The 27,378-nt window shown below is 42.1% G+C and overlaps 2 protein-coding genes across 2 annotated transcripts in view; both read left to right on the forward strand.

Moving 5' to 3' along the window:
* LOC126273380 (pro-resilin-like) overlaps positions 1–27,378 on the forward strand; it is a 367,374-nt gene that overhangs the window by 107,906 nt on the left and 232,090 nt on the right. The window lies entirely within an intron of this gene.
* Positions 20,359–25,237, forward strand: LOC126272105 (pro-resilin-like). Its single transcript, XM_049974697.1, has 3 exons — positions 20,359–20,381; positions 23,383–23,928; positions 24,739–25,237. Exons 1-3 carry the CDS (start codon positions 20,376–20,378, stop codon positions 25,024–25,026), a joined length of 840 nt encoding a protein of 279 aa, XP_049830654.1. The 5' UTR covers positions 20,359–20,375; the 3' UTR covers positions 25,027–25,237.

The raw sequence follows: 27,378 nt of genomic DNA on the forward strand, positions 1-27,378 counted from the left end.
CATAGGTTGATAATAACTTTGTTACTAACACTAGTGTAATGTTCCTTCAATATTTCCTTTTGCTTTAGTAAATGTTCACCTTTCTAACGAAATGTGAGCGTTACACTATCCTGAATTCAAAACAGTAATACGGTCCAGAATGTTCAAGCTATAACAGCTCTAAATTTACGAATGACATATTTAATCTTACTTTATACCGTACCATTTGTTTGTTCGTATTTATTTAAGTAATTTGGAACATACAATCTGAAATATTCAGGAGTTTTATCCAAGTACTAAGAGTACAAATATTCCGTCTAAAGTCACCCATGAACGTAACTAGACGTCAGCCATACCATTATTGCCATACTGACTATTGAAAATCTCTTGTTTATTACCAGTACAGAGCGCTTCATAACATCCACTGCTCAAGATCTTATTTCCTTTTCATGATACTCTAATTACTTAGAATTACTTTGAAATTATTGTTTAGACCATTGATTGTAAATGATTTTTTCATAATTAATAACCAGTTCTTATTACTTTTGATTACTCTGTAAGAAAAAGCTTCAAATTGTTTTGGCATACTTCTTTCATGTTCTGTTTGTAATATTCCTTTTCTTAAAACTATTGCTTTCCTTAGGCGGCTGGCCGCGTTGGTCTTGCGGTTCTAGGCGCGCAGTCCGGAACCGTGCGACTGCTACGGTCGCAGGTTCGAATCCTGCCTCGGGCATGCATGTGTGTGATGTCCTTAGGTTAGTTAGGTTTAAGTAGTTCTAAGTTCTAGGGGACTAATGACCACAGCAGTTGAGTCCCATAGTGCTCAGAGCCATTCCTTAGGCGTTTATTTCTGATCCCTTATATCAACAGACTGTAGGCAGGATTTAGTTGATTAATAAATCAGGTTTAATTTTTTATTTGAGCAACAAAACTTTATTTCTCTATTACAGTTGTACATTGACATTTTTCTATGGCTGATATCTGACAAGCAGATTAAATATCAATAACATAAATAAAACAACCTATTAAGGGGCACCGCCACTTAAACGCTAACGCTTAACATGTTGGGCAACAGAGTCACTTTAGGTACTGGACAAATGTATCGCGCCAACTAAAGCAGCAGGTAATTTAAGCCACTCGCTGTTTCTATTGAAAGTGCATGGAGCAACTGTAATTGCGGATTGAAATGGTTCAGTCATTATCTGTTCAATACCAGTGCAGACGAAATTAAATATTTAAAACTGAGCTGCAAAATTAAATCAATCGACAACTGCCGTTACCATATAATGTTCTGCTCAATTGTATGTAGAGTCTGTGAAAAAATGACTTAACCAAGCAATGGTGCTACATTTTCACACATTCGCCAAAAATCCACAACAGTATCATAATCTATAATCTCTGACTCAGCTAACTTCGAACGAGCTAGACAGACACACTAATTTTATTATTCCAAACAGTTGGATTTCCTATCCGAACCAAATATCACCAAAGAAATGAATTTAAACTCTTCCAACACTCGAAACGCCAACATCAATTGCACTGAATCCACTTTTTGGTTAATTAAAACGTATTAAATTACTCAAAAATTAACCTTTAATCATCTCAGGTCTCCATATTCAAACTTCCGGTAAATAACCACGTAAATAGCATCTCTCACTGGGAACCCTTCATATAGCCCTATACTGATATGCTGAAACTATAACTCTTTACTGCTCAGTAAGCCAGATGTCTTACACGACTTGCCGAGTGAACAATGCTCGTTTCAACAGTTATTTGGCGCGCTATCACAATTCTTGCTGGTAACTCCCGACTCCCCACTACTAATTCCGAACGATTGACTGTAGAGATGAAAGTAAACTGCCCACCTCCCAAGCTAAAACCGTACTGACCATAAGTCTGATGTTAGCTTCAATCGGAACCATTTTCCAAGCAACATACGTTACATTTACTTAGTTGATGGATTGCCTCTCCATGCGCTACAAACATAGCAGCATTGTTGGATAGATTTTAATGCTGTTTACTTTAGTTTTCGATAGTCTTCTACTTGCAGTTTCATACTGCGTTATAAATGAGATAATGTACAATGAATTCCTTTTCTGTTATGAGCAACTAAAGCCTATCACAAGAAACTAACTGTGGAGTAATAGACTACAAATTTATTTAACCACTCTCTGTCAACAGTCTGTTACTGCCCCAGCAGCCGCCGACGCTACAATAAAGGCTACTAACAATAGAACCAAACACTTTCCGAAACTGGGAGATTGAACCAAATGAAACTTCCATCACCTGATGTCAGATATTCAAAATTTACCCAGAACAAAATTCTACACTATCTTCCCTGCTCTGTTGAGTAGATAATGAAACATGCCAAGCAATTCATAATGAACTTCATAGGAGACTTCAGTACAGGTCGAGTAAATCAGAGAATTTTCTCTGTTCCCAACACTAAGAAATATCCGTTATTGTGTTCAAGTAAGACAGGCATGGACCATAAAAGTAGCAGGAAACGAACCCCCTGCCACAATTATATATGAGGTGTGATTGGTAAGTTTTAAGAATGGATTCGTTACTGTTTAATGGTTTGGCGGGCAGGTACACGGAGGGTGAGGAGTGAGTCATCGTCTTGTCCTTGAACGCTCCCTGACAGGAAAATGCCTTTTGTTTATTCAATTTGTTGTGACAGATGGCTGAGTGCGGCTCCGTTCGGGCTTGTTGCCGCATTCTGTCTGCGTGAAAATGGACATAAAATCGGAGCAATTTTGTTTTAAAATTGGGAAACCGGCTTCTGAGACTTACGAACTAGGAAAAACAGCTTTCGGAGATAATTATATGAGCCAGTCAAATGTTTTTGTCTGGTTCAACAGATTTAAAAATGGGCGCTAATCATTTGAAGGTGAACCATGGTCTGGCCGTCCTTCCATCTCAAAGAAGAATGAAAATATTGTTAAAGTTCGCGACTTAGTGCACTCTGATCGTAGGCTTACAATTAGGGAGATGGCTAACGAACTTAATTTAAGTTTCTATGCAGTTCAGTCAATTTTAACTGAAGCTCTGAACATGTGTCAAGTGTCCACAAAATTCATTCCAAAAGTGTTGTCAAGTGACCAGAGATAATAACGATTTGAAGTGTGTCAAGATCTGATTAATCAGGCTAAAAATGGCCCAGATTTTTTAAAAAGGGTAATTACAGGTGACGAATCGTGGGTATATTGATATGACCCTGAATCCAAGACTCCAGGTTCACCATGATCGAAACGAGCACGGCGAAGTCCGTCGAAGGTGAAGACAATGTTGGTGATCTTTTTTTTTTCGATTCTACCGGTATTGTGCATCATGAATTTACAACTGTTGGACAGACACTTAACCAAGAATACTATAAATGTGTCTTTGAGCGTTTGCATAAAAGGATCCAGAAGAAAAGGACTGCATTGTGGAAAGACAGTCCACCTTTAATGGGAGTTGGCTATTTTATCAAGTTCTCTGCCGGGATTTTTCATATTTTTACCACTGTTGAGAACTGAACTAATTGACTTTTATCTTCATTTTTGTTACGTGTGATGTTCAGTGCCCCATGTATGTTTAACGACCTTTCCAAAACTTTTATGCTTGCAAGATTTTGTGAATGTTGGCGTAATTGCAATACGCACGTTGGTGAATTCAAATGGTCTTTCACCGTGGGAGACAGCCGCTAAGTTCAATCACTGCTGAATTATGAACAGGCACAAGCGGAGATTAATAAGAGGAACAGCGAAGAATTTCAAAATATCTGTGTGTCTTCGTCTGTTCCGCGCGCGCGCGCAAAAAAAAAAAAAAAAAAAAAAAAAAAAAAAAAAAAAAAAAAAAAAAAACAGAGGAGACAGACACATAACTGCTTTGAATTGATGAGGACAAGGTGCGCCATCATTATGTATCAGTAGAAACTTTCGCTCATTTTCCTGACGCTACAGCTGATGCACACTAAATTACGTCGTTTGCACAGATCGATGGTGCTCTGCTGGTGCAAGAAAATGTGAAAATTACCAGCTAAACGTTAGAATCATAGCGAATTCCATTCCATCAACCTGATACATTACTTTGAAGATATAATCTAGAGGAATCAACAGCCCAATATGCCATGTGCTCCATCAGAAGTCATCCGTCTTCTACGGAGGTAGTAATCGCCGAGCAGTGTATTAATGGTGCACATGATTTCCATCCTTTATAGCAGGGAATAGGGTTTTGATCGCAGTAATGAGACAGGAGCAGCTGTCACACCACAAGTTCATGCTGCATATTCTGAACATCATTGAGAGGACCGAAGGATATGGAAACCACGTCACTGACCACAAAGAAACTGGAACAGGTTGCAACTTAACAACCATAGAAATCCCTCGTAGTAGTAACAACTGGAGTCGAGAGTTCCGTACGGGAACGTAGACAGTTGCTATGCAACAATAGATATCGTGTTGTGTTTAGTGCAGACCCAAGGAGTAAATATCCGAGTATGAGCAAAGCTAGCTAGAAGTAGAAATTGTCTAGGATATAAGAGGTTGGGTAACACTGCACGTTAGTGAGGAACTACCTTGCAACCTGTATATTGGTTTCGAAGAACAGGAGAGAGAGAGAGAGAGAGAGAGAGAGAGAGAGAGAGAGAGAGAGAGAGAGAGAGAGAGAGAGAGATGGGGGGGGGGGGGTTGGGGGAGGGGGAGGAGAGAGACAGAGTAAGGTCCTCAGAGATGAGAATGTTCCCCAGATATCCTGACCATCCTGCACTTAAGCTAACGGTGTGATGGGGAAGTCTTCTGTACCGTTGACACCGGTAGTCTGGTGTCGACTATGAACGATTATGTCCATGAAGAATGTTTAAGAGAGAGGGTGTAGTCGTAGTTCCCCACACTAAAAACTAAGATTAAGGGAGAACTTACTGGAAAAACAGTAGAGGTGAAGAGGCGAGTGAGGATAGATTTCATGAGCTAGTCTTATGAAATGTGGGATAACTTTCTGATTGTACTGTCCTTCACAGTGGACGTGGTTCTTGGTGGTGATTTCATTAACTATCAAAGTTTGCCTGTCGTTAAAACCGATAATGACACTTTCAGCTGGCACTATGTATACTGGCTTGAAAACGACGTGATGGAGAAAGATTTCTCGATCGGGTCTGTGGATGTTTTCCACACCAAGCAGAGCACGCAGAAACAGATTTGAATCAGGTGATGAATGATAAACTAGTACATCTCGAACTGGTTAGACAGAACAGCTCTGCGAAATTTTTTGAACTCCACATTGTGAGGTATTCTCTGAAGTGCCTGGTATAATTAAGAATTTTGTATCCCACCAAGCAAAGTGCACGCTGATTCATTAATTACTTAGTGTCATGCATACAAACGGCAAATGTGGAGTTCTTTTATCATCAACTGCACTAATTAACCTGTTCTTTCCTTGCTGCATTTCTCATAATTCTTGTTATTTTCTCTTCTCCTTCACACAACCCCTACTTGTATAGGCAGCTTTGCCATAATTCCAATAAATTATTTTAGATTAGGTGCTTCCCATATGGCTCAAATTAATGCCTCCTTAATGACATTACCTATTAATGTCTCACTCCTTCTGTCTCCAAATTAAATCTGTACACTCCCAAACACTTCCTCTCACAGCCTTGTCAACCCCGCAAGAATTCACAAATTCCATAGTGTGGATTTCTTTGGCTACCACGTCTACCTGTGACGACAACGTTCTGGGGGCCCAACAAAATATCGCTCTCTGTCAATTCTCAGTGGTTACCAAACCCAAAATAAGACTTTTCACCTGCTCTTCAGTCTAAGATCATCACGTTCGTTTTAACTTACTCTAAATAATTTATTAATAATTATTGAGTTCCCTACCCTTCTTGATAATGGATTAATTGCTGTAGAGGTCTGGGAAGAATTATTCTGCAAACTCTAGGCAGAAATTATTTCCAAGTGCTATTTTCCTAAATGGACCGAAGTACATTATCACATAAATTATCCTTCACATTAACTACAGATAATCTTGAGACATGTAAATCACTCAATTCTATGGCCCGAGCTCTATCTGAAGATACAAAATTTCGATTATATAGTAAGCTGAATTCAAAGATAAATGAGAATATCTATTCAAAATATCCTGTAATGTGTTCTGCATCTCTGAAAACAGAATACCAATGATCGTTTGCGCAGCCTCAGTATCATAACGTTTTGACTTCATTATTAAAATCATTCAGTTCTATATCTTTCCTAGAACAATTCCTTAACAGTCTTACAATGAGTTTATAAACATTGTTCCTGATCCTTGTTCACACCGACTAGGTCACCCGTTTTATGAATGCCTCAGTCTTGGAACTTGACAAGGAATGTAAGTATCCTCCAACATTTCCTCAAAGAAGGCACAAATTTGTGCAGAGGCCAGACTTACCTCACTGTGCTCGGAGATTTGTTGAATAACCGGCTAATGACAATTTTAGCGTCCACGTTCAGCCAACTCCCAGACAATACCCTTTTCTGTACCTTGTTTCTCTGTAATTTGATCATTAGCTTGCGCCCGATCAGGAAATGTGGATCATTTACATTGCCATGTATTCTGAAACATATCTAACCAATATAAAAATACTGAAAATTACCCTAGTTCAGTAATATTCACATTAACTCAATCAATCGAGCACAACCTACTGCCATTTGGTATATGCATGTGGACCTTTTGGGCAAAAGGATGGAATAGAGAGATGACACGCCACTCTCATACTTTAACAACATTGTTAGTCAGTTTACGTTCACATTTTAGGTCACGATCCGGTGTTGGGAGGTTTCGTTTTTGCTGATTCAGCTCCCATACTCAGACTTGATGGAAAGTGGTTGTGATTCTTTGCCTTTTTTGTCTTCTGACCCTACCCTTGTGGAGAACTTCAGGTTTTTCCCTAGTAGAGAATGGACAGTGAAACTGCATATCGTCTCTGGTGTGTCGTGTGTCAAGATGGTGAACTTATTCGTCCTGTGTCGGCCGTCTGACGTTTGACAATTCCAGTACACTCCGTCGTGCTGTGAGTCTAATGGGTTTGGCCAGACCTACGAACAGGTGCACGGCACACTGGAATGTACTGGGCTCTCACCGGTAAGTTTTCCGCGTTCTGATAATCAGAACGCAAGACCGCATGGTTTGGAAATTTTCCTGGACGGGTCAGAACACTACCGCTTCCACAGTGCAGCTCTCCTCGCCTACAGCGCGCCATTTTGTACTAGGCCTACCGCCTAAATGAAGGTGATACGATAAAATACTGCTGCTCTGGCGTAGCGTTGTTAAATGATATTTACAGCTCTCCGTTCTCAGGTGAACCATAGTTTGTAGTATACTTGGTCATAGTTGGTTTCATTTGAGCAGAGTTGGGCTACACAGTGGATTCATGTAAATAATGACGGATTTCGTTGTAAAAGGGATTCATTCAGGGGATAGTTTGTGTAGCTTCCACACCAAAGTGTGCTTTGCCAATCAAACATCATTCCTTTTGTGATTTGTATTTGTTATCTTTGTGTAACATTTAACTCCCCAGGATAGACGAAAGCGCTAACGCGCTGCTTCATAGACTCGGGTATGCGCGCTGGCCCCAGATCGAATCCGCCCTGCGGATTAACGACGAGAGATGGTGTGCCGGCCAGCCTGTATGTGGTTTTTAGGTGGTTTTCCACATCCCGCTAGATGAATACCGGGCTCGTCCCTACGTTCCGCCTCAGTTACACGAATCGCCGACATCTGAACAAGTTCGCACTATTCCATGAATTACACTAGATGCAGGCAGCTCGGGTACGCCAATTCCATCTCGGGGGTACGGGGTGGCGGCAGGAAGGGAATCCACCCACCCCTTCATCCTAACCTTGCCAAATTCGTTCATAACAATGCCGACCCTGCGCGAGTGCAGGAAATGGCACCAGTGAAAGAAATAAAGACTCTTTGTGTAGCATTTATCACCTAGTTGTAGTTACAAATGCATTAATAAAACATGTCACTATTTTGTAAACTTGAATACGCCACTGGTCTCATTCATACTCCCTCACTTATACACTGTTCTTACTTTATTGTTATAATGCATGGGTACACCAGCAATAAGGTTCAGTCTTATTAAATTAATTAATTTTATTATTAATTTGAATTCTAGGATAGACAACAAAAGTGCCATGAGTAACTTAACTAACTCATAAATAAAAATTAAGGGCGTAACTCACGATTTGAAGGTTGTTAAGATGATAATACTTTTCTTTATGTAAAAGTAACAACATTTAGCATCATCCAGACATATATTTATTATTAAAGCAAACGACGGGTTGATGAGTGAAAGGTTGATTTACCAGGGCACAATTTATACATTGTCCGCCCCCAGTAGCTGAGTAGTGAATGCGACAGAATGTCAATCCTAATGGCCCATATTCGATTCCCGGCTGGGTCGGAGATTTTCTCCGCTCAGTGACTGGGTGTTGCGTTGTCCTAATCATCATCATTTCATCCCCATCGACGGGCAAGTCGCCGAAGTGGCGTCAAATCGAGAGATTTGCACCAGGCGAACGGTCTACTCGACGGGAGGACCTAGTCACACGACATTTATTTATTTAGTTATAGATTTATTAATATCATGAACATAAAGCGTCCACAGATACAAATTTGACTGATCAAAGCCGGATACAACCACCGTAGTCATAAGAAGAGGGCTTCCAAGACAAAATATTAACAACAGCAACAATTAATGAAATCCCGATTAAGATTAGATAAAATTTAAATGAATTTAGCATCATAACTGAAACAACAACACAAGAAAATCATCTGGTGCAAGGGAACATAAATATATTGCCTAAAAAGTCGAATTCTTACCATAAATACTGCAGCAGTTAAGAACTGCAGCTTCCCGCCGAAGGAATGTTGGATGTTTACCGTACTGCTATAGACGTTCGACTTGACATTCAAACCTCATCCATACATTCAAGACAAAAGAAATATCACAGGAACCAAACCTGAAAACATTTCAGCATTACGAATAGGAAACGACCATGCTTTCTTCTATCAGTAACATAAGCAAATAACGTTGCACACGACCAGTGCATCAGTACTTAAAACATCTAGTTAGCCGGCTTTCCAACTGATAGAATGCAATCAGTTCAAGACCTGTACCCTATACAGAAAACATAAACCACTGTAGGCAGCCGCCTCACATCATCCGCTATCAACACAGTCTAACGACGCCCTATTTGTGGGTACGTAATGCTGATTTTAGCAAACACCGGATTACAGTATGTATTTAGTTTGTGTTCCTGCTTGGCACAGCAAACTATATATACATGATAGACATAGTCTAACTCTACGTGTTTGGCATCCAAGGAACATATCGGCACAGTATAACCAATATCCGTAAGTAGCAGGCCACAGCGCCTTAAGCCTGCTCAGGTCAGCACCATAATTGCCGTGTAAGCAGGGACCACGCACACATGAGCTCGCTCTAGACTTGGGGCCAAACTGCTACCTGCGCCTGACCAGCACCTTGAATAGTCGTGGCTCCGCTCTGAGTCCCACGGTCAACTCCCTGCCCGGTAGACAACCTACCCCTCCCTCTGTCAGAAGTCACGCCACGCCAGCGATCTACCCATCTAATCTTCAGCATTCTTCTGTAGCACCACATTTCGAAAGCTTCTATTCTCTTCTTGTCCAAACTATTTATCGTCCATGTTTCAATTTCATACATGGCTACACTCCATACAAATACTTTCAGAAAAGACTTCCTGACAAATCTACACTCGATGTTAACAAATTTCTCTTCTTCAGAAACGCTTTCATTGCCATTGCCAGTCTACATTTTATATCCTCTCTACTTCGACCATCATCAGTTATTTTGCTTCCCAAATAGGAAAACTCCTTTACTACTTTAAGTGTCTCATTTCCTAATCTAATTCCCTCAGCATCACCCGACTTAATTCGACTACATTGCATTATCCTCGTTTTGCTTTTGTTGATGTCCATCTTATATATTCCTCTTAAGACACTGTCCATTCCATTCAACTGCTCTTCCAAGTCGTTTGCTGTCTCTGACAGAATTACAATGTCATCGGCGAACCTCAAAGTTTTTATTTCTTCTCCATGGATTTTAATACCTACTCCGAATTTTTCTTTTGTTTCCTTTACTGCTTGCTCAATATACAGATTGAATAACATCGTGGACAGGCTACAACCCTGTTTCACTCCCTTCCCAAGCAAAAGACCACCACCCGGCTACTCAGAGAACTGGACTACATGGATATCCCTCAAGAGACTACACTCGGGTGTTACGAAATGTTAGAGCAATTTGACTAAATGGCGTTTCCTACAGGAGCCGCCACTCTGTGATTGTGGAGCAATGCAGACGATCTACCTTCTCCAGTGTACCCAGTGTCCAGCAACATGCACAACATAAGACCTGCTGCATGCAACGCCAAATGCAAATGGTTCAAATGGCTTTGAGCACTATGAGACTTAACTTCTGAGGTCATCAGTCCCCTAGAACTTAGAACAACTGAAACCTAAGTAACCTAAGCACATCACACACATCCATGCCCGAAGCAGGTTCGAACCTGCGACCGTAGCGGTCGCGCGGTTCCAGACTGTAGCGCCCAGAACCGCTCGGCCACTCCGGCCGGCGCCAAATGCAATAGAGGTCGCTAACTTCCGGGTGGTAAAGGTGTAAATAATTGTCTTGTAAAGATATACACACGATATGTAAATATTGTACATTATTTTATACATAGTACAGGCTTCTGACACGTATAAATAAATAAATAGGCAAAACAGTGCGACACTTGGTACGGAGTAGAAATAATTAATAAGCTTTATTTACTTAAAACAAACCGTATACGGAGTGAAAATTATTTACCTTTTAAAACCCCGCCTATAGTTATTTCGCTGGTGACGTCAGTACAACAATTTATTGGTTGATACTACAAAAGTGTGGATGTCCAGTGGCCACTTAAACGCAGTCAAACAGCCTTTAAAAACGACCACGCATTTGAGACCCATAACTTGTCAGGTACCAGCGACGGGGCAGATAATGCGTAAGTACGTCGCTCATGGTTTGTCTCGCAAGGATAACAGTATTAATGTCATAAACGTACAACACATATGTCGCAATGACCAACGCCTGAGGATGATGTCGATAATAAAACAGTTTTATTACTACAATGTTGAATACCAGAGAATAAAACTGTTGTTAGGAGATATGGCAACCATTGCAGGAAATAGTTATTAGTTTAATCAATAAAAGATAACATTTTTAAACTGTATTTTTGTCCCTATTAGTACTGATGAGCATCAAGATGTCACCTAAAGTTAGAGTTATTGATAGTTATACTGTTTATAGGTAGTTACTTGTCCTCTAGGTAAAATGCATGGTAATCGTTATGATATGGAAGATGTCGACAGAACATAGAACACTTACACTGAAGTGACGAAAGTCATGCGATAGTGATGTGCACATATACAGATGGCGGTAGTATTGCGTACATAACGTATAAAAGGGAAGTGGGCCTGTCATTTGTACTCAGGTGATTCATGTGAAAAGGTTTCCGATTTGATTACGCCTGCCCGACGGGATTTAACAGACTTTGAACTCAGAATGGGTTCTTGAGCAAGGCGCTTTGGACTATCCATCTCGGAACTCGTTGGTAAAGTAAATATTCCGAGATCGCAGTGCTAAGAATGCGTCGAGGTTACCACATTTCGGGCATTACCTCTCACAACGAACAGCGCATTGACTGGCAAACTTCACTTAACGACTGAGAGCAGTGGCGTTTGAGCAGTCAGTGCTAACGGACAGGCAGCACTGCGTGAAATGACCGAAGAAATCAATGTGAGACTAGGACGAACGTATCCGTTAGGACCGTGCGGGAAAATTTGGCGTTTATGGACTGTGGCACCTGGTGATCGAGGCGAATGCCTTTGCTGAAAGCACGACTTCTCCTGCAGAGCCTCTCCTGAGATCGAGACCATATCGGTTGAATACTCGATCGTTGGACAACCATGTACTGGCCAGATGAGCCCCGATTTCGGCTGATCAGAGCTGATGGCAGGGTTTGAGTGTGGCGCAGCCATCATGAAGCCATAGACTCAAGATGTCAACAAGGCACTGTTCAAGCTGGTGGGGACTCTGTAATGAATTGACTGGGTCCTCTGGTCGAACTGCACGATAATTGACTAGATATGGTTATCTTGGGATACTGGGAGACCATCTGCAGCTATTCATATACTTCATATTCATAAACAACAATGGAATTTTTATGGACGACAATGCACTATATCACCAGGCCACAATTGGTAGGAAATAGTTTGAAGAACATAATGGAATATTCGAGCGGATGATTTGACCACACAGAGCTCCAGATACGAATCCAATCGATCATTTATGGGACATAATCGAGAGGTCTGTTCGTGCACAAAATCCTTGACCAGCAACGCCTTCACAGTTTCGAATGGCTCAGAGGCAGAATGGCTCAGTAATTGCGCAGCGCTCTTCCAACGAGTTGCTGAGTGCATGCCACGTCGAGTTCCTGCACTACGCTGTGCGAAAGGAGGCACGACACGATATTAGAAGCTACCCCATGACTCTTGTCACCTCATTGTAGATGTTGTTGTTGTTGTTGTGGTCTTCAGTCCAGAGACTGGTTTCATGCAACTCTCCATGCTACTCAATCCTGTGCAAGCCTTTTCGTCTCCGAGTAACTACTGCAGCTTACATCCTTCTGAATCTGTTTAGTGTATTTATGCCTTGGTCTCCCTCTACGATTTTGACCCTCCGCACTTCCCTCCAATACTAAATTGGTGATCCCTTGATGAATCAGAAAGTGTCGTACAAACCGATCCGCTCTTCTAGTCAAGTTATGTCATAAATTACACTTCTTCCCAATTCTGTTCCGTATCTCATCATTGACACTGTATTTACAACTAAATAAAAATAATATTTTTATGGCTGCATGCTGGCTATTTACGTTTCTTTCACTGATTAACTATCCCTACCCACGAATCAATCTTTTGTGTGGAAGGGAGAAAACTCTTTGATCAACAAAAACTCTTTTACTATCCGACATCAGTTTTATTTTCGTGCATAGATTGCCAAAGCGTTTTACAGCTGTATATTTGACATCTTACTTTGCCTTGTTAAACATTAACGGGAAATTCACATCATTTTTCTTTGCAGTGTTGTAGTTGTCAATGTCAGAAGCTTGAACGTGGTAGGGAAACTAGAAAATCGGAAAAAGGAAATGCAAAGGCTCAATCTACACTCCTGGAAATTGAAATAAGAACACCGTGAATTCATTATCCCAGGAAGGGGAAACTTTATTGACACATTCCTGGGGTCAGATACATCAGATGATCACACTGACAGAACCACAGGCACATAGACACAGGAACAGAGCATGCACAATATCGGCACTAGTACAGTGTATATCCACCTTTCGCAGCAATGCAGGCTGCTATTCTCCCATGGAGACGATCGTAGAGATGCTGGATGTAGTCCTGTGGAACGGCTTGCCATGCCATTTCCAACTGGCGCCTCAGTTGGACCAGCGTTCGTGCTGGACGTGCAGACCGCGTGAGACGACGCTACATCCAGTCCCAAACATGCTCAATTGGGGACAGATCCGGAGATCTTCCTGGCCAGGGTAGTTGACTGACACCTTCTAGAGCACGTTGGGTGACACGGGATACATGCGGACGTGCATTGTCCTGTTGGAACAGCAAGTTCCCTTGCCAGTCTAGGAATGGTAGAACGATGGGTTCGATGACGGTTTGGATGTACCGTGCACTATTCAGTGTCCCCTCGACGATCACCAGAGGTGTACGGCCAGTGTAGGAGATCGCTCCCCACACCATGATCCCGGGTGTTGGCCCTGTGTGCCTCGGTCGTATGCAGTCCTGATTGTGGCGCTCACCTGCACGGCGCCAAACACGCATACGACCATCATTGGCACCAAGGCAGAAGTGACTCTCATCGCTGAAGACGACACGTCTCCATTCGTCCCTCCATTAAAGCCTGTCGCAACACCACTGGAGGCGGGCTGCACGATGTTGGGGCGTGAGCGGAAGACGGTCTAACGGTGTGCGGGACCTTAGCCCAGCTTCATGGAGAGGGTTGCGAATGGTCCTCGCCGATACCCCAGCAGCAACAGGGTCCTTAATTTGCGCGGAAGTGGCGGTGCGGTCCCCTACGGCACTGCGTAGGATCCTACGGTCTTGGCTTGCATCCGTGCGTCGCTGCGGTCCGGTCCCAGGTCGACGGGCACGTGCACCTTCCGCCGACCACTGGCGACAACATCGATGTACTGTGGAGACCTCACGCCCCACGTGTTGAGCAATTCGGCGGTACGTTCGCCCAGCCTCCCGCATGCCCACTATACGCCCTCGCTCAAAGTCCGTCAACTGCACATACGGTTCACGTTCACGCTGTCGCGGCATGCTACCAGTGTTAAAGACTGCGATGGAGCTCCGTATGCCACGGCAAACTGGCTGACACTGACGGCGGTGGTGCACAAATGCTGCGCAGCTAGCGCCATTCGACGGCCAACACCGCGGTTCCTGGTGTGTCCGCTGTGCCATGCGTGTGATCATTGCTTGTACAGCCCTCTCGCAGTGTCCGGAGCAAGTATGGTGGGTCTGACACACCGGTGTCAATGTATTCTATTTTCCATTTCCAGGAGTGTAGATACAGTAGGGGTCAGTGAATTGAAGTGAGATGAGTATCGGGTAATATCAACAGCAGCAGAAAATGGTATAACAGGTGTAGGATTCGGCATGAATGGGAAGGTAGGGCAGAGGATGTGTTACTGTGAACAGTTCAGTGACCGGGTTGTTCTAATCAGAATCGACAGCAGACCAACACTGACAACGATAGTTCAGGTATACATGCCGACGTCGCAAGCTGAAGATGAACATATAGAGAAAGTGTATGAGGATATTGAAAGGGTAATGCAGTATGTAAAGGGGGACGAAAATCTAGTAGTCATGGGCGACTGGAATGCAGTTGTAGGGGAAGGAGTAGAAGAAAAGGTTACAGGAGAATATGGGCTTGGGGCAAGGAATGAAAGAGGAGAAAGACTAATTGAGTTCTGTAACAAGTTTCAGCTAGTGATAGCGAATACCCTGTTCAAGAATCACAACACGTGGAGGTATACTTGCAAAAGGCCGGGAGATACGGGAAGATTTCAATTAGATTACATCATGATCAGGCAGAGATTCCGAAATCAGACACTGGATTGTAAGGCGTACCCAGGAGCAGATATAGACTCAGATCACAATATAGTAGTGACGAAGAGTAGGCTGAAGTTCAAGACATTAGTCAGGAAGAATCAATACTCAAAGAAGTGTGATACGGAAGTTCTAAGGAATGACGAGATACGTTTGAAGATCTCTAACGCTATAGATACAGCAATAATGAATAGAGCAGTAGGTAGTACAGTTGAAGAGGTATGGACATCTCTAAAAAGGACCATCACAGAAGTTGGGAAGGAAAACATAGGTACAAAGAAGCTAGCTGCGAAGAAAGCATGGGTAACAGAAGAAATACTTCAGCTGATTGATGAAAGGAGGAAGTACAAATATGTTCCGGGAAAATCAGGAATACAGAAATACAAGTCGCTGAGGAATGAAATAAATAGGAAGTGCACGGAAGCTAAGACGAAATAGCTGCAGGAAAAATGTGAAGACATCGAAAAAGATATGATTGTCGAGAGGACAGACTCAGCATACAGGAAAGTCAAAACAACCTTTCGTGACCTTAAAAGCAACGGTGGTAACATTAAGAGTGCAACGGGAATTCCACTGTTAAATGCAGAGGAGAGAGAAATGAAGACACGTTCATAGGATTTGTCAACCTGGAAAAAGCGTTCGATAATATAAAATGGTGCAAGCTGTTCGAGATACTGAAAAAGTAGGGGTAAGCTATAGGGAGAGACGGGTCATATACAATATGTTCAACAACCAAGAGGGAATAATAAGAGTGGACGATCAAGAACGAAGTGCTCGCATTCAGAAGGGTGTAAGACAAGGCTGTAGCCTTTCGCCCCTACTCTTCAATCTGTACATCGAGGAAGCAATGATGGAAATAAAAGAAAGGTTCAGGAGTGGAATTAAAATACAAGGTGAAAGGATAACAGTGATACGATTCGCTGATGACATTGCTATCCTGAGTGAAAGTGAAGAAGAATTAAATGATCTGCTGAACGGAATGAACAGTCTAATGAGTACACAGTATGGTTTGAGACAAATCGGAGAAAGACGAAGGTAATGAGAAGTAGTAGAAATGGGAACAGCGAGAAACTTAACATCAGGATTGATGGTCACGAATTCAATGAAGTTAAGGAATTCTGCTACCTAGGCAGTAAAATAACCAATGACGGACGGAGCAAGAAAGACATCAAAAGCATACTCGCTATGGTAAAAAAGGCATTTCTGGCCAAGAGAAGTCTGCTAATATCAAATACCGGCCTTAACTTGAGGAAGAAATTTCTGAGGAATTACGTTTGGAGTACAGCATTGTATGGTAGTGAAACATGTACTGTGGGAAAACCGGAACAGAAGGTAAGGAATGAGGAGGTTGTACGCAGAATCGGAGAGGAAAGGAATATGTGGAAAACACTGATAAGCAGAAGGGACAGGATGGTAGGACATCTGCTAAGAAATGACGGAATGACTTCCATGGTACTAGAGGGGACTGTAGAGGGCAAAAACTGTAGAGGAAGCAGATATTGGAATACGTCAAGCAAATAATTGAGGACGTAGGTTGCAAGTGCTACTCTGAGAAGAAGAGGTTAGCACAGGAAAGGAATTCGTGGCGGGCCGCATCAAACCAGTCATTAGACTGATGACGAAATAAAAAAAAATGTTGTCAGTATATACACTCCTGGAAATGGAAAAAAGAACACATTGACACTGGTGTGTCAGACCCACCATACTTGCTCCGGACACTGCGAGAGGGCTGTACAAGCAATGATCACACGCACGGCACAGCGGACACACCGGGAACCGCGGTGTTGGCCGTCGAATGGCGCTAGCTGCGCAGCATTTGTGCACCGCCGCCGACAGTGTCAGCCAGTTTGCCGTGGCATACGGAGCTCCATCGCAGTCTTTAGCACTGGTAGCATGCCGCGACAGCGTGGACGTGAATCGTATGTGCAGCTGACGGACTTTGAGCGAGGGCGTATAGTGGGCATGCGGGAGGCCGGGTGGACGTACCGCCGAATTGCTCAACACGTGGGGCGTGAGGTCTCCACAGTACATCGATGTTGTCGCCAGTGGTCGGCGGAAGGTGCACGTGCCCGTCGACCTGGGACCGGACCGCAGCGACGCACGGATGCACGCCAAGACCGTAGGATCCTACGCAGTGCCGTAGGGGACCGCACCGCCACTTCCCAGCAAATTAAAGACACTGTTGCTTCTGGGGTATCGGCGAGGACCATTCGCAACCGTCTCCATGAAGCTGGGCTACGGTCCCGCACACCGTTAGGCCGTCTTCCGCTCACGCCCCAACATCGTGCAGCCCGCCTCCAGTGGTGTCGCGACAGGCGTGAATGGTGGGACGAAAGGAGACGTGTCGTCTTCAGCGATGAGAGTCGCTTCTGCCTTGGTGCCAATGATAGTCGTATGCGTGTTTGTCGCCGTGCAGGTGAGTGCCACAATCAGGATTGCATACGACCGAGGCACACAGGGCCAACACCCGGCATCATGGTGTGGGGAGCGATCTCCTACACTGGCCGTACACCTCTGGTGATCGTCGAGGGGACACTGAATAGTGCACGGTACATCCAAACCGTCATCGAACCCATCGTTCTACCATTCCTAGACCGGCAAGGGAACTTGCTGTTCCAGCAGGACAATGCACGTCCGCATGTATCCCATGCCACCCAACGTGCTCTAGAAGGTGTAAGTCAACTACCCTGGCCAGCAAGATCTCCGGATCTGTCCCCCATTGAGCATGTTTGGGACTGGATGAAGCGTCGTCTCACGCGGTCTGCACGTCCAACACGAACGCTGATCCAACTGAGGCGCCAGGTGGAAATGGCATGGCAAGCCGTTCCACAGGACTACATCCAGCATCTCTACGATCGTCTCCATGGGAGAATAGCAGCCTGCATTGCTGCGAAAGGTGGATATACACTGTACTAGTGCCGACATTGTGCATGCTCTGTTGTCTGTGTCTATGTGCCTGTGGTTCTGTCAGTGTGATCATGTGATGTATCTGACCCCAGGAATGTGTCAATAAAGTTTTCCTTTCCTGGGACAATGAATTCACGGTGTTCTTATTTCAATTTCCAGGAGTGTATGTTACTCTCAAACTTAGGCGGACTTTAGTTCATATTGATAGCTGCCCAAAGAGGTACAGGAGTTGGAGAAAAAAAATATGCAAACTGTGAAAAAGATTATGTGAACGTAAATTCAGATACTAGAGAAGCCAGCAGGTTGCGCTGTTGTATTTGTCCACGACAGTTACATAAATATTTTATGGACATAATGTACTGAAAACTCAACAGTTTGTTACCTGAAAACATGAACATAATGTCATGAAACTGGTCGTGTTTAAAAACTCATTTTGACACAGCTGTTGTGGTTTTCATAATTTTAAATAACTTTTAATTCACTAAATATCATCTATACGTCTTCTTTAGAGTACTTTTCTACTTTCTTTTCTGAACTATTTGCACAAGTTTTACCAGTTGTTTTTAGACAATAATTATTACAAAATATCTCCTATGGATGATTCCTTTTCGCAATGCTCCTGTTCTCTTTGACACAAATAACGCCATCTTCTACGCCTTCTTTCCTTGTCTCTCTTTTAACAATATTCCACACTGATTTTTTTTATTTTCTGTTTGATCAGTTTTAGGCTAAACGTGGATAACCCTTGATATTTTATACAACTTTTATTGATATATCATAGTAACAGTTTCTGACGTCTATACACACGTCCTGTCTTCCTGTCTCTTCTTCATTTTAATTTCCTCGCCTATTCTGTGGAGTACCCCGTCACATCTTGTCAGACCATTTTATTTTCAGTATACTTCTGTAACTCTAGATCTCGTACACTTCTCTTCTTTTTCTGTGTTCCCATAGTTTACGAACTGATCATTTCTTTAATCTGCATATTTTAAGAAATTTCTGCCCACCCCAGAATCTTTCTTGTATTTCCGTGATTATTCCTTCGATGCACAGATTCAACTGCTTCGGGGAAAGGATGCGCCCCTGTCTCACCTTGATCTGAAGCCGACGACTTTGTTCTAGGTCTGCTGTTTTTACTTTTCTTCTTGGTTCTTGGACGTGTTGTAAGTGACACCTCTTTCCTTATAACTACTAACACGAGAATTTACGTTGTCAACAGCTTTTTCAAGGTGACAAAATCCGATGAAAGCCTTATTTCCATTACCAAGTTAAACATCGGAAATGCCTCCTCCATACGTTTACATTTCCCAAAGCGATACTGATCCTAACAGATCTTATTTTCTTTTCCATTCTTCTGTACATTACTCTTTCCAGAAACTTGCAAACATTAGCTGTTAAGCGGATTGCTTGTCAATATATTCATGATTTCTGGATTACATTTTCCAGAAGTTTAATGGTATGTCTCCAGTCTTATAGTCTACACGAACACTTGAATAACCCTTAGCTTGGCACTTGCCTAGATTATTGCAATAACTTCGACGGAAAGTTATCTCACTTTATGCCTTGTTTTGAAAAGTCTGTCAAACTCTGGTCTCTTTTTCTTCAGAATCGACATCCATTTTTTCTAGCATCGCATCCAGACAGTTCGTTCCCCTCTTAGAGGCATTTATCCGCTCTCTCTCCTCTACGTTTAGCAGTACAAGTTCTTTGGCACTCTTCATCTACGGGACTTTAAATCATATTGTCTCCTTGCTAATTTCTACATCACTCTGCACCAAGTGTCCTCTTACGTTTCCCTATCACAAATAGAGCCCCGTGCGCCCACAGAGAGTTATTGCGTAAATGTTAGATTCCTTTAACTTCCAATTATCTTGCTTTTATTTTATGTAGACGAGATCTTGGAGAAGGTGCTTCATAAAACATAAAATCAGACCTGGCAGATATGCGAAGCATAATAGTCACCTGGGAAGAGAGAATAAAATATTACGAGTTTCCCAAACAGAAGCCGCCGACAACCGCAGGCATCTATTGGAGTTAGAGAAGTCCATAGGGGCGCGGCAGAGCAGCGTTTCGCTGACAAGGTCGGGCAGGGCGCTGACGTAACGGCAGGGACTCCGACACTCCTCTCAAACTGGAGCAGCTGGTGGCAGCCCCTGGAGAGGGCCGGCTCGTCCGTGGCCGCTGCGTATAAATACCGGGCGCCGAACTGCTGGGGCTACTCGCAGAGCCGCCTTTGTCTCCTACGCAACATGAAGGTAAGACAGCCGCGCAGAGTCAGTCGCACAAATCCTGATCGTTATATGTTTCTCCCACTGTCAGTGTCTGAGGAGGATTCGTAGGGCACACGAACGAAATTTAATACGGATCACACACAGTTTGCGTTGTCATATTGAGGTGGTCATAAACACATGCATGTCTTATCTGATGCCTGAAAGATATTGGGGAACTTTATATTCAGCTTTTTGATCCTGTTTTTTTATTTTAATTCTGCTCCAAACAGAAGCAGAAATTTTTTATTTGTGTGTTCTGCCATAGTCAGGTCCAAAGGCACTCTGTTACATCTGACCATGTGAAGTACGTATTTTATATAGCGACATACATATTACAAAATGACTTTTATTCAATAAGGGTTACAGCACTTAGAAACAGCTATAATATAAATTGTGCAGAACCAATAGCTATAATAAAAAAACCAGAGTTCATTTAGTCGCAATAATATCAAAGACAGATTAGTTGGGTAGATTTAAGCTGAGAGGAACAGAGGTCAGAGAAGGGAGCTGGAGAAGGAAGGAAAGAAAAACGGCATAGAACACAGGTAATAGAGAGAAGAGGGAAAGACTGTTGGGCCATTCACTGAGAACTGAAAAGAGAATGAAGTGAGACATCCTTACTGTTTGAAAGACATTGCCTGACAATAAGTGCTAATTTCTTAAATGCAACTGGACGTTCAGTTGGGCGCAAGGTGCACGATAGCTTGTTCCAGTTGCCGACACGTTTCCGAATGTTTTTCTTTTTTGAAGTGACGTAGCTAGGATATTAGATTAGCGAGAAATTCTTTTGCGATTTTGGTGATATGAGAGGTACTTGATCTATGACTTGAGGTACTGTGCTGCAGGCACCATAGTACCTTAACTTGCCTAGCTGCAACCGTCTCAACTGGCCGTATGTAGTGCTGACACGGTCAGATAGACAGATGTTGGAGATTTAAAGATCGAAAGGTTTAATGGTTTATGACTTGTTTCATCGTGGATGTGTCAAGACATCAGGCATTGCACCGATAGGAAGGCTTTGTTATTTTATCGATCCAATTGTTTTGCTCATAATTACAACTGATGTGTCTCTATAATTGCATTATCTCTCTCTGTGTGTCTGTACTGTGTGTTTGTCAATATGTATGCTATTATGAGTATGTTTATCATCTTAGAATACTATGAATAGTGGTCCACATGTTGTAAATTTCCTCACTACTGACTCTATGCATACAGTCATCAAAAATTGCGCACACGAGTGTAAACTTAAAACTAATGTATATCCCGTAATGTTGCATATGCGCATTATTAGCTTTATACTGACCAGAAGCCTCAATCAACTGTGAAGTGAGAAGCTTAATTAATGTTTGGCCTTCAATTGCCCTCTCTATTTATTGATTGGATAGCCACTGAATTGCTATTTATTTATTTAATGGAATAATAATAATTGTTAAAAGGTGGCAATTCTATTTAAGCACTGTTTTTACTCTTTCGATTGTTGCGAGTCAGCGATACTGCAATGCTGCTCGCTTTGGAGAATACACGTTTTATAAGAATTATTTGGTCCAGGAGACACTTTTGCGGTCACGTTTGCGATTTAGACGGTATTCGCGTAATTGTACTGATTAAAAGTTATCGTTTCCGAAAGACGCAGGTTCGATTAAAGCTGTGTGCACTTTTGCGCGTATAATGAAAATATTCATAACACGTTGCGCTACAAAAAGAAACATGCGAATCACAACCGTGATCAAACGAAGAAAGTATATGCTAACATAAAATTTCTTCGCTGTTATTCAGGACAGGCTCAGATTAGACCTTGCAATTTTTAGTTATAGGAAATCACAAGAATTTACACTTTAGAGATATTTGTTTTGAATAACTTGAAAACTTGTATTTACATTCTCTCTCTGTCCTTTTTACAGCCTTTATACCTTCACATCGATTAAGGCACTTTTCCGTCTCTACCGACCAGTACGAGAACAAAATTCAGACTCAACAAAATGTCTTGCACCGAAAAATTACATGCTTAACCCTTAACAATCATATAAAGTTTCGTAGTACAAACAATGCGAATTTCTTCTGTGCACTAGAAAGTCTTTGATACACTGAGCACAAAAATGAAAATAATAAAATTATAACTAGATTTTTGATATCATGAAAACTTCTTTAAATCATGAAAATAAGGTCTGACATCGTCGTAATATTAATTTTCATCGTTGTAGCACTACAGCCTCTCATTTGGCAGGGTGATTTTAAGTTACTCGTGGAGAAACAGAAATGGCTATAAATTATGAATTTGTAATAACAAAGCGCTCTTACATGTTCTGTAGAAATTTCCTCTTTATTTTCTCAGGTTAGTTTCAAGCAAGTCTCATACAATTGCAACGAGATTATGTTCCTTGATGGACGTAACAGCTGAAAGTTCCTCCTTGTTATAGTCTTGCAATATACTAGAAGCAAAAACCAAAGTGGTCAATAAATGAGCAGCTGAGCATCAAGAGAATCTGTTTGCAGTAAAATAAATAAATAAATAAAAATAAAAAAAATTCTACGGATAATTACTATTAAATTACAAAAATATTCTTGGTTTTTATGCGCAATGAATTACGTTGTACCCATTCTCCATGTTTTTAGAAGGCACAAAGCTAGATAACATTTATATTCTCAAAGTCTATGGAATGTGCTCGTTCCTAACTACAAGTTCCTCACAAACTGGCAACATTGTTACGTAGCTCCCAGATATAATAAAAGTCCCAGATTAATGATACTAGTGCTATATTAGTGACTAATTGTCGTTTATTTGGTAGATATTGTCTTCTTGTAATCTTCTGAAGTCGAGTTCGACAGCTAAACTCCTCTATTGGGGTGCACTCCCTCCCTCTAAGAGTACATATATACTACACGTCAGTACTTACTGATATTCGTATCGAGATAAGATTCTAACGTTTATCTGTAGTAGACCGTTGTAATGACACAAGACATAGGAACCAATCTTGTCTTTTCAAAGGTGTACGCCGTCCTGTCAGCGCTCGCTCTGTGCGTCGTCGCCGAGCCACCAGTCGACCGGTCGTACCTGCCTCCCAGCTCTGAGTACGGACCTCCCTCGGCCTCCTCTCGCAGTGCTCAGTACGGCGCCCCAGCAGCCAACGGCCTCAGCTCTCAGTACGGAGCCCCAGCAGCCAATGGCCTCAGCTCACAGTACACTGCACCTTCACTAACAGGCGCTGCTTTTGGTCCCTCAGGCGCTTCCAGCCAGGCTCCAGCAGCTCGTGTCTCCTCCAGCTTTGGAAGCGCCTCCTCCAGGAGGTTTGGATCTGTCAGGAGGATCGGCGGTGGTGCTTCCACTCGCTATGGCGCTCCTTCGGTAGCTGGCCGCGCCGCTGGCTTTGGAGGACTCGGTCTGTCCACACAGTACGGCGCCCCTTCTCACTCTGGTGACGCCCTCTCCACTCAGTACGGTGCGCCCTCTGGTAACGCTGGTGGCCTTTCTCCAGTTTATGGAGTTCCTGGATATTCCTACAATCGTGCCGGAGCCGTAGAGGATGCACTTGCGGTAAGATTCAGACTCTGTTTTCCTAAAAAGTTATGAACTTAACAAGACGACTGCTACGATGACAAGATAAGTTTACATACCGTACTTTAAATAACAATAAGTAACTAGTAATGTAATCCACTGGATCTACATTCTTATTATCATCTGAATAAATAATTTCCTTTGTGAAGTTTCTGTGGTCCTGTGCAATTTTCCAGTATGAGGCAATTAAAGTTGCTATCATTCACATTGGTAAATATGTCCAAACTGATATTTATCGAAGTTAAAATATTATTATTAAATATAATATCAGCAAACATTAACTTTCGAAAGAAATTAATATTTATGACGGTGTCACACTGCGGTCGACTCAGCACTCACCCTACAATACATAATTTAAAGAAGAATACTGGGCACATACCACTTCTTTTAAATGGTTCATTTTAAATATGTAGAACTTTGTTTTCAGTTCTTCCACAGAGTTTTATCTATGGAAGAAAGAAAATTTTTTGGGCAAAGTAAAGTACCCAGCAAGGTAGAAGTTTACATAACTGAAAATCGTGTGGGAAGGCTGCCATCTGTACCGTTGTAAAAACGTTTACCGCTGTACATATTAGGAATAAATATTTGGTTATGGAAGTGGATAGAGTATAAATCCATTTGCCAGAATTACCACTGTAATCTATTTATTCTGCCATTGAGGGAAAATTTTAGTAACGTTGCTTTTGGCTTCCCATTTTAGAATACCTTAAGTATTCCTACATGAAATAATTCAATGAATCATCTGTTAAAGTGGAAAAGCACGGAAAAAACACTAATTTTACCCACCAGGAGCCGGCCAACTACGAGTTCAGCTACTTGGTGCAGGACGGCGAGACGCTGAGCGACTTTGGACAAGAGGAGTCCAGGCAGGGGGAGAGCGCCCAGGGCCAGTACCGCGTGCTGCTGCCCGACGGCCGCAAGCAGATCGTCTCCTACCAGGCGGACGAGGGCGGCTACAGGCCCACCGTAGAGTACCAGGACACCGGACTCACCGCCTACTCCGCCGGCGTATACGGCTACGGCAGGGGGCGCGCCGGAGCTGGAGCTGGAGCTGGAAACGGCGGATACCACTACTGACCAATTACTGGACTTTTCTGAACACGCAGGAAATGATACTCCCATCGGAAATAGAACTTACAAATGTACTGAAGTTATGTATACATGTAGTTATTTATGAAGAATGGATGTTATTGTTCTTCTGTTTGAATGAGAGTCTGGTGCCTCGCGCTTCACTAGACAAGTCATACTTCATTTTCTATGTTTTGACGAATAAATAGAGAAATTTATACATAGTGTTATCAGTTTTTTTCTGTCTTCCATCCAACTGTCAACTCTACATTCAGACCGACTGGATCCACTGAAAATGGAAGGACATTTCGTAATACATAGGTTTATACTAACAAAGTTACTGAAGCTTCAGACATTCTCTTTTCTGAATACCTTGTTTAACGTTAATAATATTAAGCCTGCAAATGAATGTGAGTTTCACAATGTACGAATTTAAGAATGAAATATTATCGTCACTCTTCATAGTTTAAAAGATGTATATTTAAGTATAATATATTTAATATTGCTTCTAAAATCATTCTTCGTTCAAATGGCTCTGAGCACTATGGGACTTACGGTCTGATGCCATCAGTTTCCTCATTCTTCGTTCCCTAGTTAGTCAAGGAATTCAAAAACATACAACCCGAGATGGTTTGCAGTTGTATTAAAGTTCTCAGCTTAAAGTAAATTACTCTCTATTCGACAGCTACAAGAAAATTCAGTACTTCAGATTAAAAGCACTCCACCAGTGTCCATTACCTTAGTATTCTGGCATTAGTGTCATTTCTAGTATTCTGGCATCAGTATCATTTCTACTATGCTGTCTCTTGAGTTATAGAACTCTAAGCAGGTATGTCAGTTTCGGCATCTGAATGCTAGGGAAGTTCAAAAGCAATCCACCACATTCCACCACACGAGTGTCCATTGTGATATACTGTGTAGTACGTAATAACAATCTACACTTTTTATCATTCCCGGAATCCAAATACAGGCAGAGATCTAAAGTACTTCGACAGTTTCCACTACTTCGAAGGTATATGATAAAACACAAATCCAGACTGCCTCTACCAGATATCGCCACTTTAGTACTCTAACACTAGTGTTTTGAATGGTATGTTGTTTAATATGTTGTAGTGGTCTAAACAGTTCCGAGAATCCTGGCATGTTAACACAGAAAGTGGTTTATGGTTTCTCAGTACTTCCAGATTTTAGGGCGTGGAGTCATATTCATTTGTGTGTTCATTTCTTATTATTTGGTACAGAAATTCGAAATAGATCTGTAATGTAACTCATAAACTTTCTCTTTTTGTTTTAGCACCTCTCCGTGAAGACTTGTTTTTGTGCTCTATGGTTTACACAGATGTTAGTGGAGTAAACATTATTTTATACATCTTAAACGTTTCTGACACGAATAAGTACATAAATAGGTAAAACAGTGCGACACTTGGCACAGAATTACAAGAATTAATAAGCTTTATTTATTTAAAACACAAACCGTATCTGCTGTGAAAATTATTTACCATTTAAAACCCTGCCTACATTAATTTCGCTGGTGACGTCAGTAAAACAATGTATTGGTTGATGCTACAAGATTGTGGATGTCCGCTGTCCACTTAAACGCAGTCAATCAACCTTTAAAAACGACCATACATCTGAGACCCACAACTTGTCAGGTACCAGCGACAGGGCAGTTAGAGTGTAAGTACGTCGCTCACAGTTTGTATCGCAAGGATAAACAGTGTCAGTGTGATAACCTCACAACACATATGTTGCAATGCCCAGCTGCTGAGGATGACGTCGGTGATAAAACAGTATTATAACTACAATCCTAAATACCAGAGAAGAAGACGTGACAACAATTGCAGGAAGTAGTTATTATTTTAATTAATAAAACATAACATTTTGAATTGCATTTCTGTCTCTGTTCGTACTGATCAGAATAAAGATGTCACTTAAGTTATACTATTTATGGGTAGTTACTTGTAATCTACGTAAAATGCATGGTAATCGTTATGATGTGGAACGTGTCGGCAGAACAAACATAGTAGTAGAACAGTTACACTGACGTGACGAAAGTCATGTGATAGTGATATGCACGTATACAGATGGCGGTAGTACTGCATACATAACGTATAAAAGGGAAGCGAAATGGGAGGCCTGTCATTTGTACTTAGGTGATTAATGTGAATAGGTTTCCGACTTGATTATGACCGCAAGACGGGATTTAAGAGACTTTGAACGCAGAATGGTTGCAAGAGCAAGACACTTGGGCTTTCCATTTCGGGAATCGTTGTGAAAGTCAATATTCCGAGATCGACAGTGTTAATAATGTGCGGAGATTACCATATTTCGGATAGTGCCTCTCACCATGAAACGTGCCAT

This window comes from Schistocerca gregaria, chromosome 5, assembly GCF_023897955.1.
Source record: "Schistocerca gregaria isolate iqSchGreg1 chromosome 5, iqSchGreg1.2, whole genome shotgun sequence".
Taxonomy (NCBI): Eukaryota; Metazoa; Arthropoda; class Insecta; order Orthoptera; family Acrididae; genus Schistocerca; species Schistocerca gregaria.